Here is an 11,916-nt window from a genome sequence, read left to right on the forward strand (position 1 = left end):
CAACTTGAGTATATGAAAGATGGAATTCTTGTGCATCAAAAGGCATATACAGAAAAAGTACTCAAAAGATTTAATATGGACCAGTTTCACCCATTGACTAGCCCCATGGTCGTGAGAAGTCTTGGTCCGGACACTGACCCATTTGGTCCGAAGAAGAAAAATGAGGAAGTCCTTGGTCCCGAAGTGTCTTATCTCAGTGCCATAGGAGCTCTGATGTATTTAGCTGGCCACACACGACCAGACATCAGCCTTGCTGTGAACTTACTTTCTAGGTTCAGCTCCTGTCCGACCCAAAGGCACTGGAAGGGGAGTGTTATAAACCATTTAGTGATCGACCCATTTATCAGCCCGTGTAGCAAGACGCGCCAAGCCCATCCGCAGGATTATACTGGCGCCTATCTACTCTTGTGTTTATCTACATTATAGTTGGTGTTTAACTTACGTATTGCTAGTCATTATCTAGTTAAGGATAAGTACGATCTCATGTCGATCCAGTATTTAGACCGTCATTACCATATGTATATAAAGACCAGTTGGTCGACCTAATAACACACACAAGTTCCCCTCTTCATGTCTTCTTCACAAAAACAGCTGTGTAAGCCCACAGAATAATTTTATACACTAATGTTATAATTACACTTTTTCTCCATTTAATTATCAATTTTAATCTAGAGAAAAGGCAGAAACCCAAAATAATATTGAGTGCTTGATAACCAAACAACTAACACAATTGGGCCCACGATAAGAAAAGCCAAGCGGGCCGCTCCTCTGGAAAGGCTTTATCAAAGCAAATTCCACAAGTACCCTTTGAGGATAACCCTAATTCCGGAGAAAGCCATTTGTTTTGTCGTCACCCTGTCTTAATCGAATCTCTGTTATACGTACTAGTTAACGATACGTAAACTAACGCCGTCAGGAAAAAACCTCGATTACCGTTTCGGATTCTTCATCGTTTTTTTAATTCAGTTTCCCTCCATCTTCTGAGAAGATTCTTCTCGATACTCGTTCCTCCGGAAGAATCACTCTGCTTATGGTATAACTTCATAACTTCATGGATTGTCTCCTTTCGATAGTTTTTGTTTATTTTTTGTTTTCAATCTTCTTCATTTTCTCCGCCGTTTGGTCTCAAAGTTCGATATATTCCTTGAAAAGATGTTCGGTTTTGGTACGTCTCTCTAGGGTTTTATTTTAGTAGGTGGATTGTTGTAAGGGTGTTTTGGTCTTTTTAGCTTTGAGTTGTAACAGCAACTCGATGTTTACGGATCTGTCAGAAACTCTCTGACAATTTCGTTATTTAAAAAAGACTGTGTTCGATCTTGATCTTGATCCTGGTTCTATTTTTAAGCTATTATCTCATCAGTCAAAAGCTAAAAAAATGATGGTTGAATCATTCTCATCGAGAAGCAAGCAAAGCAAGCAAGTAGTTTAAGTAGGTTTCACTTTGCAACACTCTTCTCTGCTCTGTTCTGTTTCATGATTACTATCTCGCTACTCCTTTCCATGTAGCAATCAAATCAGTATCACTTTCAATGACCTGTTTGTGCCAGTTGCCTTTTAATTTTTTTTCTTACTCTTTTGTTAGTATTAATCTACTTCTTCTTTTTATTAACATATAGTTTTTGATTCCAGCTTGCCTTGTTTAATACTGGGAGATGAAGAAGCTTTTCTTTTTCAAATCGTCATCTGGTAATGGCAATGATAAACAAAATCGCCGGGGAAAAGAATCAGAAGCTACTCCAAAGGGTGTTGCCATAAAGTCTCAGAGTGGTCAGGCTCTTGGAAGAAGTCATTCGTTTTCTTCCGCAGCTTTTCTCCTTGATGGAACTTCCTCAAATGATCCAACCACTACAAGACAAAGAAACCACCAATCATCTCGGTATGTTCTTTTTTTTTGCTTTGTCTTACTCTTCTTTTGTGAAATTATTTGTTAAGTCCAGTATTCAACAAGAAATCGATAGGCGGTAGCTAAGCCATTTATAAGAGATTATTGATTAGGCGGATGTTTTAGTACCTAATCAGATTAGGCGCGCCTAAACTGATTTTTAGAACACTGATTAAATGTTTTGGTGACTTGTTATTTATTAACTTGATTCTAGTTTCAGATGTTTTACGCCAGAGAGCCAATGCAAAAAACCAGACCAAACTCACAAGTACAAAGTACATGACTCATCTGGAACATTATCAACATGTTCTAGTAACGTCTCAAGCCAAGTCTTGGACCGTTTCATAGATGGGGAAGAGCATCATCATCATCATAAGCAAAAGAGCGGTTCTTCACTAAGCAACCTCTCAGGTAGCACCATCAAAGCAAAGAAGCTTCCTCCTCGATCTCAAATCCATTCACCAACAGTATCAGACATTGTCAAAGAGAGACGACACTCCGATAACAACCATATAAACGACGCATCGGCACGGTCCCTCGCAAGAAGCGTCATGGAAAGACTCTCCCACACTCAAGGCAAGTCAAAGGCCCTGAGCTACGGGTCACAAGACTTGGACGTTTTCGCCAATCTCCTCCCACTGGCTGAACACATAAAGAACGGTTATTACAAGGATGACCACGTGGAGGAGGAGGTGTTCTCGCACGGTAAGAACACCGAGCTAGAGAAGAAGTATAAAGAAGCTGAGAAGAGAGTGAAGATGCTTTCTCAAGAACTAAACGAGGAGAAGTGTGACTTTGAGGAGAGAGTAGGCTTAGCGTTCGAAGTCTTGAGCCTCTTGAGGTCACAGATAGACGAGAGAGCTTTAGCTAAAGAAGAGATCAAACGTGTAAAGACCGATGCAGAGTTGCATATAAAGAGACTAGAGAAAGAGAAGAGCGAGTTAGAGTTTGGTCTTGAGAAAGAAATTGATAGAAGATCGATAGAGTGGAGTTCAAAGCTAGAGAGCTTTCAGACAGAGGAGAAGAGGCTGAGAGAGCGCGTGAGAGAGCTCGCCGAGCACAACGTCTCGCTCCAGAGAGAAGTAGCGACGTTTCACGAGAAGGAAACCGAGCGGATGGATATGATAAGAGAGATGGACGAGAAGGTTAACGAGCTGAGTGAAAGAGAAGAGCAGACAAGACAAGAGAGTGTGTATTTAATGCAAAACCTCTCCGAGTTGCAAGAGAGTTACGGTGAAGCGAGAGAGGATCTTGATTGTGTGAGAAGAATGTTTGAAGAGAAAGACAAGGAGTGTAAAGAGCTGAACAAGTCTGTAACGAGGCTTGTGAGAACGTGCAGAGAGCAGGAGAAGACTATTCAAGGACTTAGAGATGGTTTCTCCGAGAAGCAACCGTTGGAGAAGTTTCAGACAGAACAGATAAGATTGGCAGGTGTTGAGTACTCACTTAGAAAAGAGTTGGAATCGATGAAGCTTGAAGGTGAGACTCTTCGTATAGAGAATACTTGTCTGCGGAGTCGAGTAAAAGACCAAGAAGAGGGTGAAGCTATGACGACTTTGAAGCTAGATAACGAGATGAAGATGCGTGTGTGTCTCTTGCAAGACCAAGGAGTGTCAATGTTGAATGAGAGCATGCAGGTGTGTTACAAGCTATTGAAGTTCATCAAAGAGAAGTTATCTCAGGACATGCGTGATGGAATGAGTGAGCAGTTTTTGATTGAATGTGAGATGAATGTCCATGGGATAAGGCGAGGAACTGAAGATTTGAAGAGAAGTTTGCAGACAGTCACCAGCTTACTACTTGAGAAAGGCAATGAGATTGCATCAAACTCAGAGTCACCTGCTAGGCCTAGTGAGCCAAGAAACCAATCTGTGGAGGTGAGTTTGTCCAAAATCTCTTAGTAATATTCATTTTAATATAAAACAGGTCTGACCCTGAAACAATTTTCTTAAAATCCTATTCATACCACTCAAATCGGTTTAAATGATTCTAAATTAGTTTAAATATATAAAATTTAATAATAATATTAGTATAAATCCACAAATTTGTCTAATTTTTCTTTTTTTTGTATATCTAATATGAAATGTATATAAAATAAATTAGTATTTCGTTAAAGATAATCCGCCTACTCGTTTATTTGCTTAGTTACCGCCTACAGATTTTTTGAACATTGATTTTAACCCAAGTTTATTACATGTTTTATATGTGCTAAGTGTTTCACCTTTTGTCTGATTTTAGAAACTTCTGAGAGCTGAGCTCAGAGCAGAGAGTCTAATCACGAATTTGTTAAGAGAGAAACTGTACTCCAAGGAACAAGAGATCCAGCAGCTTCATGCAGAAGTAGCCACAGGAGTAAGGGGTAACGAAGTTCTAAGACGTGAAATCCAAAACGTCTTAGACAACCTTTCAGTAAACACCCACCAATTAAAAGACCTCAAGCTTCAGGTAAGTCAGTTTTTACTTTATTTTGTTACTCATGAAGATTCATATGACTTATATATGATGATTTTGACATTAGATGGTGAAGAAGGATGAGAATGTCAACAGGCTTGAAACCAATCTACAAGAAGCTGCAAAACAGTTTGCTAGTATGAAAGTTAACTTACCAAGAGTGATGGAGGAAAGAGAGCAGATGTGTAAGGAAGTGAACGAGTGCAGAAAGAGGAACATGGAGTTGGAGTCAGAGAAGGATGTGTTGAAGAAGGAGGTTGAGAGGTTGGAAGAGGAGACACTTTACAAGGAAGGTCAGATCACGATACTTAAAGACACTCTTGGAAGCAAGCATTTCGATCTTCTGTCTGGTACTGACTTCTCGTATAACGATTTCTTAGTGCAATAAGACTATAGAATAAAAATGTACAGGCGTATGCTTCTCCTCGTGCTCTTGTTTCTGTCTTTAGGTGTTGTAGGTTTGATAGATGTTGTTCTGTCTTTTAGTCTCTTTTTAGATATGTTTTTTTCACAAAGTTTCTGATTTGTACTTGGATGGCTAAATAAAATTCACCATTTATGAACGAACAAAAGTTGTTTGGTAAGGTTTTTAAAGAAAGACTATCGCACCATGATTAAGTTTTTGAACTGTACTGGATGGTAAGATTCACCAAAAAGATCTATAATACACCAATGATTAGGTTTTTTTTAAACCAAAGACTATTCCATAAGCAAAGCCATCCACATATTCTCAAAAAAAACAGCACTTCTTTCTACCTGCTGATCAAGCATTCCCTCTAGATTACTGCTCAAGTAGCATTCAAGTTTTGTGCTCCTGTACAGGCAGGCGATGACTAAGAGACTCTCCAAATGCAGGTCAAAGCAAAAAAAAAATATATTTAAAAAACAATAGATGAACTACTTCAGATTCATTAATTAGTCCTTTCCATATCTTCCTCATATAAATGACTAGAGACCAAACCAATTATACTGCTGATACATAAAACAAGCCAGCACCCAAAAGCTACAACCCATTTCCACATTTGCTATCCGGGCTTGCAAGAAGTATGATTAGTGTGCTATCATCTGTGTGGCGGTTTTACACTTGCCCAAGTTATTTACAGAAACAGCCTGAGAGCATCAATCAATGCCATTTCATAATTTAGTAAGAAAAAAAAACAAAAAAAAGCTCTTATATAATATACTACAAGATCAGAGACAGATGTTGGTGCTAAAAGCTATCAATTTGGGATGCAGCCTACTCTCTTACTTCGGACATGGTAATCTACATGAAGACATATGTATCATATAGTTAGGGTACACGTTACTTGCTTTGTAGGTGAATGACATTAAGGAATACAATCAACTTTCTATATATCTCACCTCCCTCAGTCAATGAAAAAGCCTTACTAAAGTTGAAGCCCAATCTAAAAGTAGGCCCATTAATGCAATACTGATCAAATAATTTAATCAATTAAAACAATAGCGAGATTCAATTGAGCAAATAACAGATCCACTCAACAATTACAACTCTTTGAATTTACCGGTGATCCGATCGGATCTAGCGCTATGGACGGTGGAGACGATATGGATTCGCTTTTCGAGGGGATGGAGCTATTTACGCCGTCGTCGTCTCAGTTCGCCGATAGCACCGACAACGCACCCGCAATTTTGCCGCCTTCGAAGGAGGCGGAGGCGACAGTGATCACGGCTCCGCCTGCAGAGTCGACGGAGACGATGTCTGAGCCTCTGGACGAAGATATGTTCTCCGACTTAACGATAGTGACTCCGGTCCAACACGTACCTGAGGCAGTTACTCATCCATCTCCGTTACCGTCTTCTTCTTCCTCCTCCTCCTCCATGAGGCGGCAGGTGTCGCGGAGGAAGAAGAGATCCGGCGGGCTAAGAATCGGATACGGGAGGCACGAGATCAACGACGACGAAGACGACGATTCCGTCAGTCAACAATCGGCTGATTCCGTCAGTCAGTTATCAGATTCCGTCAATCAAGTAACGGATTCCGTCAGTCAACAGTCGCCCGATTCCGTCAGTCAGCAATCGGATTCCGTCAATCAAGTAACGGATTCCGTCAATCAAGAACCGGCTGGTTCCGTGGTTGATCAGCCTTTGGATACCGTCAAGGCTCAGATCGAAGGGAAGCTAACACGAGCACGTGCCTTAGCCGCTTCAGTTACCGCCACTCGCAAGAATGCCATTAGGAAGAGAAGACAAGCGTCTGAGAATCTCAGATTAGCTTCAAAAGCCCACGACGAGCTCGAGAAGCAGCTCGAGGAAGCTATCGAGGCTGAGGATTTCGATGCGGCCGAAAAGATCAGCGAAAGCCTCGCTGATGCTGAAAGAGATAAGCTTTCTCTCATGGCATTGCTCCGTCAAGCGGAATCTGATTGTGATGCTATTGAGTCCAAGATGGAGGAAGTCCTTCTTTCTCAGATCGCAGCTGAAGAAGAATCTGCCTCTCTGCTTCGCGGATTTTGCACGGTATGTTCATTGTTGTTGCAACTCGGGGGCATTCCCTTCTCGGTTCGGGTTCAGTTCTTCGGTTCTAGAGGTTTAGGATCGGTTTGGATATTTAGAAAATTCGAATTGGTTATTTTGGTTTTCGGTTCGGTTTGGTTAACAAAGTTGGAAACTGCTAATATCCGAAGTAATTTCCATCCCATTTGGTTCGGTTTGGTTCCGATTAATTCGGGTAAATTCAGGTTTTTCAGATTAAATATCAGATTTTTTTGGGTTTTCAGATAAAAATTTGGATAATTTTAAATATTTCGGATAAAAAAAGTATTCGGGTAATTCAGTTTTTTTAGGTATTTTGATCCAAACCCGAACCTTCAATTCTTTGGTTCCGGATAAATGTGCCCATGTCCAGTTGCATCTATGTACTTCTGCTAGTAGTAGAGATTCATAAGGTTTTTACTGTTATTGTTATCTCTATAGGATGCTGAGAATGAAGCTGAGTCGATTCTGGAAAAGGCAGATGCATTTTGTTTAGAGGAAACTGGGAAATGGAATTCATGTTGTGAAGATGTAGAGTTCAGAAAAGTTGAACTAGATATAGAGTCTGTCATAGTTGATAAGGTTCGATTGTCATTAAATGATACTCTTGAGGGGTCTGTTGAGCAAGAGATGAAAGAAAAAGAGATGCTGCGTAAGAAGAAAGAACATTTATCTGAAGAACTTGAGGAGCTGCTTGCTCTGGTAAAGGCAAAGGAGAAGGAGATTGACGAGAACGATTCCCAGATAAAGGCAGTTGAGGAGAGAATTAATAGTGTGGTCTCTGGCTACAAGGAGTTGCAAGCAAGCATGGATAAAATGTTCAGCGATTTGCAAGCGGGTCTCTCCCAGGTTGATACGGAGACTGAGGATTTGTCAAGGAAAAAGAAAGACGTGGATGAGTTTGTGGCATCTGAGAAGGAGAGAGGGGCTAAACTCCGTGAACTTGTCAGTGTTTCGGCAGATGAAGCAAATGAATATGAGGAAGTTATTAAACTGAGAAAAACTCTGATGTCATATGTGTCAAAGACTAGAGAAGAGAGAGCAAAGCTTGTAAGTATCGAAGAGAAGCTCTCTGAGGAAGTCCAGAGGCTACAGGAGGAGGTTTCCAGTACACGAGAGTCACTAAAGGTATTCATCTTCTTCCTTCTTTTCTGCAACATGATATGTTATGAATCTTGTTCCACCTCTATTCATGTTATACATTTATAACTAGTTATCCATAAAGTGGATATTATTGGAAATTTTATGCTCTGTAATAAATGCTTATTGACTGTAAAACAATATGGTATTGAATCATGTAAATGTCATCTTGCAATTTCAGTGTACAGTTTTAGTTTTAAAGTATATGCCACCAGTATTTTGTATGAGTTCTTATGGGTCATATCTCTTTGTTTACAGGAGCAATCTTCTAGAAAGTCGATCATCCAACAGAATATTACATCATTCATGGATAAAATTATGTTCATAGAGAAGAGGATGCCGGAGCTTGAAGCAGAGAAGAAAGTGGCTGCCTCAACGAGAAATTTCAAAGAAGCTGGAAGAATAGCAGCAGAATTAAAGTCCTTAAATCTGGAAAAAGATAAGATACAGATCGAAACAGGACAAGCCAACGCTGAGCTCGAGAAAGCAGAGCAGGAGATTGAAGAAACAATCAAGAGGTTACAGGAGTTGGAGAGGTTGATTTTGTCTAAAGAAAAGGAATTGTCTGTCAGCAGATTCCAGAGGTTGCGTATTGACAGTGGCACTGCAAAAGCTGAGAGATCAGCTGCTCTGGAGCTGAGTGATCTCGAGGAAGCTAATCTTCTACTTGAGGAAGCACATGAAGCAGAATCCGAAGCAGAGAAGCTTAAACTCGCATGCGATCTCAAAGAAGACGATGAAGAAGAGGCCAAGTCTTGTGAATGTTTTGTCTCGATGGAACTTATAGCCACCTTTGGTCTGAAGAAATTACAAGAACTGGCTGAATCTGTTCCGTCGTGACTCCCAAGCTGCTTCAGGTTCAACCCTCGGGACTAAAGGCGCTCAGAGATGATCAAGCAAAATATTTAAAAGGAGTTGTTGATAAGTCCACAACGTTTGATCTCTTGTACGTTAGTCCACATCAACATGTATGGTTTTGTTTTTCGGATCCGTGTTTGGTTGACTTCTTGATGAAAGAAGAGAGTGCAAGCTTGCTTGTTCAAGCAATACACATGTAAGTTGCATCCAAACACTTTTGAATACCTTTTTGTACAAGAACCGAACTCATGATTCTCAATGAACATTAAAGAAAATAAGCATTGATTCATATAAAAGAAAGTCATTTTCAACTGTCTATGGTGGACTAGAATCCACAAAAAAAAACTTTACTATATAAATGTATGCATTAGTTGTGAATTGTGATGTAACAAATAATAGGGACATGTATGTCTTTTATTCACTATCTTAAAGCATATGCACGAGAAGGCTTGCTCGAGCAAAGAATGTAGGAACAGAGAGACTAGGCTATTGCAGACTGTTTATCATCCTCCAGGTGTAACGCTCTAAGTAGTTTCGGCCATGACTGTGGGATTCCACCTGGTAATTCAAACTCCAACAGCTTCCCACGCTCCCTGTAGAACTCCTCCACTGGTTGAGTCTGTGGACAAGAGCACAAACATGTAAAAAAACTGCAAAGTTCTATATGAAAGTTTGAAAGAAGAACATATACCATTTTGTTGTAGACTCTGAGTCTTTCCTTGACAACTTCTGCAGTGTCATCAGCTCGGGTTATAAGCTTTGATTCACACTTAGGTGGAGGAAGAAGCGGAGGCATATACATTCTATCATCACCATCATCACCTTTGATATCAATGCATGCAACGTTATAGTTTGCACCACACTCGCTGCAAATCCTTCTCCCCAGACATTTTGCAAGTAACGCCTCTTCCTTTAGCTTCAGGTTGATCACCAGATCAACATTAATTACTCCCTCCAGTATTTCCTACAAGACACACAGAGAGGATGTCATGTCAAAAGGCTTCTCTGCAAGATAGTCTAAACTGAACTGCTCACCGCTTGTGTCACGGTTCTTGGAAACCCATCAAGAATGTAACCAGATTCGCCCTTCTCCTTGCCAGCTTCGAGACGCTTTGATAACAAGCTTATAATGAATTCATCAGGAACCAATTTGCCATGGTTAACAAGCTCCTTTAGCTAACACCAATTCAGACACAACAAACAAGATTATGTTTCTAAGATTTTTCAGACACATATTGCATAAACAAATAAGAAAGATCTTAAATTTGAGTTCTAGGCTGACCTGAGAGGAGAGGAGACCAGAGGAGGAAAGCTCTTCGCGTACGAGATCACCGGTAGCGATATGAGGAACGCCGAGGAGGGTGGAGAGACGAGAGGCGTAGGTGCCTTTACCAACACCGGGACATCCAAGAAACACCCAGTGAAAGTTTCTTCCTTTGGTCCGAGAAAGAGACGAAGAAGGAGAGGAGGACTTTTCCAGCTCCGCCGCAGCTTCCTTGAGATCGATCTCAGGGTCCAGCGATGGCCCATGGGTGGAAGAAGAAGAAGACAGAGACCTGATTAAGAAAGAAGAAAGATTATTCTTTGCAGCCGGCGTAAACGGCGAGAACAGCCCGAAGAGACGGTGAGCAACCGCCATGAGGAAGAGAAGAAGAAGATGAATGAATTGATTGTTTGAGGGGGTGCATCGTCCAAGGTCAAGAAGGGAAGAGAGAGGCTTTGATGATCGGAGGAAAAAAATGTAAAGTTTTCACTTTTATTTAATTTATTATTGGCTCGTTAGAAATAAAGTTTTCATTTTTATTTAATTTATTATTGACTCGTGACTTAAAACATGTCAATGTCTTTACGTCACTGTCTTTCTTGATCATCTAAAAGATGAGTTCTTCTACGACCATCGAATAAAACGTGTTATGTCTTTATGTCGGTAGTGTTGGCAGCGAACGGTTTTGGATGAATTTAGTTTGGAACCTTTAGTCTGAGAGAGAGTCCTCCATGTTGTGCATTGCAGATACACTGTATTTTAGGACATCCGCAGCGGGAGGCTCTCGTGTTGATTCTCAGTTAATAAAAATCAATAAAATAAGATAAGTGAAGAGAAAGAGTGCACAGATGGAAGAAAATGTTTCTTTAAGAAGGTACTTTCTCAGGGAGGGAAGAGACTGCATTACAGTTTGACATATACTCGATGGATTAAACGTTTTTTACATACTTTATAATTCAATTATTATTTTCTTTTTTCTAATGAAAAACTTTTACAATTCTCACCACTAAAGATGCTCCTAAGACTCTGGATTCTAGTATCAAGCGCAATACAACAGTTATCAAGAAATTGAACTGATCAATGAGGAGAAGTGTGAAGGACTCATGGATGATCTTGGGAGGTGTTAACCTTAGCAAATTTGTTAGTGAAGCAGTTGCCAAGCTCAAAAGCTCAGATATACAAGCAGCTGCTCAGGTTTGCCCTCTCTGTTTGTTTCCTGTCTTGTTCTTTCGTATATGTTTTTCCTATTCAGTATTTGACACCTTTTCTTTTTACCTTATGCTCTCTGTTTTTCAAGGCCTTCTACTTTAGCTGATATCAATGATTTTTGACAAATATACTTCACTACTTCATCAAATGTATAAAGAGTTTTCTCCTAGTCTAACACAAGGGCTCTTGAAAGTCTTCCTTCTTGGAATATCTGCCGACAAATTTGTAATGACCCACCTCCACTATCTCCACCATCTCCACCATCCCCACCACTCTCACCATCTCCACCATCTCCACCATCCCCAACTTCTTTAAAGAGAAAGAGAGAGAGAGAGAGGGAGAGAGAGAGAGAGAGAGAAAGAGAGAGAGAAAGAGAGAGAAATCTCACCTGAGCTCGTCGCCGGAGCAACCGTGTGCCGTGATCACGTTCAGCTTGCCACCACCGATAAACGCCCTAGGTAACCGCCGGAAACCGCATTCCTTAAGCTCAGTTTTGTTTCCGTTTAGTAATTCACCCATAACTTCCTAACCATTGATCATCTCGTCGATCCAAGGCCATCATCGTGTTCCTATCGTCGAGACGAAGCCGTAGACACCAACCACGCCTCAAACGGAGCCC

The 11,916-nt window shown here is 40.6% G+C and overlaps 3 protein-coding genes across 6 annotated transcripts; 2 read left to right on the forward strand and 1 right to left on the reverse strand.

Moving 5' to 3' along the window:
- Positions 1-746: 746 nt before the first annotated feature.
- LOC106336725 (interaptin-like) lies at positions 747-4,917 on the forward strand. Of its 4 annotated transcripts, none has more exons than XM_013775653.1 (5): positions 747-1,033; positions 1,630-1,876; positions 2,097-3,759; positions 4,121-4,327; positions 4,401-4,917. In XM_013775653.1, exons 2-5 carry the CDS (start codon positions 1,653-1,655, stop codon positions 4,719-4,721), a joined length of 2,415 nt encoding a protein of 804 aa, XP_013631107.1. In that variant the 5' UTR covers positions 747-1,033; positions 1,630-1,652; the 3' UTR covers positions 4,722-4,917. The 4 variants fall into 4 exon arrangements, with proteins under 4 accessions (XP_013631107.1, XP_013631106.1, XP_013631109.1 ...); XM_013775652.1 differs by lacking the exon at positions 747-1,033 and adding an exon at positions 1,300-1,429; XM_013775655.1 differs by lacking the exon at positions 747-1,033 and adding an exon at positions 1,300-1,429 and having other exon boundaries at positions 2,103-3,759.
- An 887-nt stretch (positions 4,918-5,804) lies between these two features.
- Positions 5,805-9,064, forward strand: LOC106342389 (myosin-11). Its single transcript, XM_013781299.1, has 3 exons — positions 5,805-6,811; positions 7,268-7,954; positions 8,225-9,064. The coding sequence occupies exons 1-3, from the start codon at positions 5,882-5,884 to the stop codon at positions 8,804-8,806; spliced, it is 2,199 nt and encodes a 732-aa protein (XP_013636753.1). The 5' UTR covers positions 5,805-5,881; the 3' UTR covers positions 8,807-9,064.
- A 25-nt stretch (positions 9,065-9,089) lies between these two features.
- On the reverse strand, positions 9,090-10,570 carry LOC106342390 (probable adenylate kinase 6, chloroplastic). Its single transcript, XM_013781300.1, has 4 exons — positions 10,107-10,570; positions 9,860-10,000; positions 9,516-9,788; positions 9,090-9,443 (listed from the first exon to the last, which is right to left on the reverse strand). The coding sequence occupies exons 1-4, from the start codon at positions 10,461-10,463 to the stop codon at positions 9,306-9,308; spliced, it is 909 nt and encodes a 302-aa protein (XP_013636754.1). The 5' UTR covers positions 10,464-10,570; the 3' UTR covers positions 9,090-9,305.
- Positions 10,571-11,916: the final 1,346 nt, after the last annotated feature.

The sequence above is a fragment of the Brassica oleracea genome, chromosome C4 (assembly GCF_000695525.1).
Source record: "Brassica oleracea var. oleracea cultivar TO1000 chromosome C4, BOL, whole genome shotgun sequence".
In the NCBI taxonomy this organism is placed as follows: Eukaryota; Viridiplantae; Streptophyta; class Magnoliopsida; order Brassicales; family Brassicaceae; genus Brassica; species Brassica oleracea.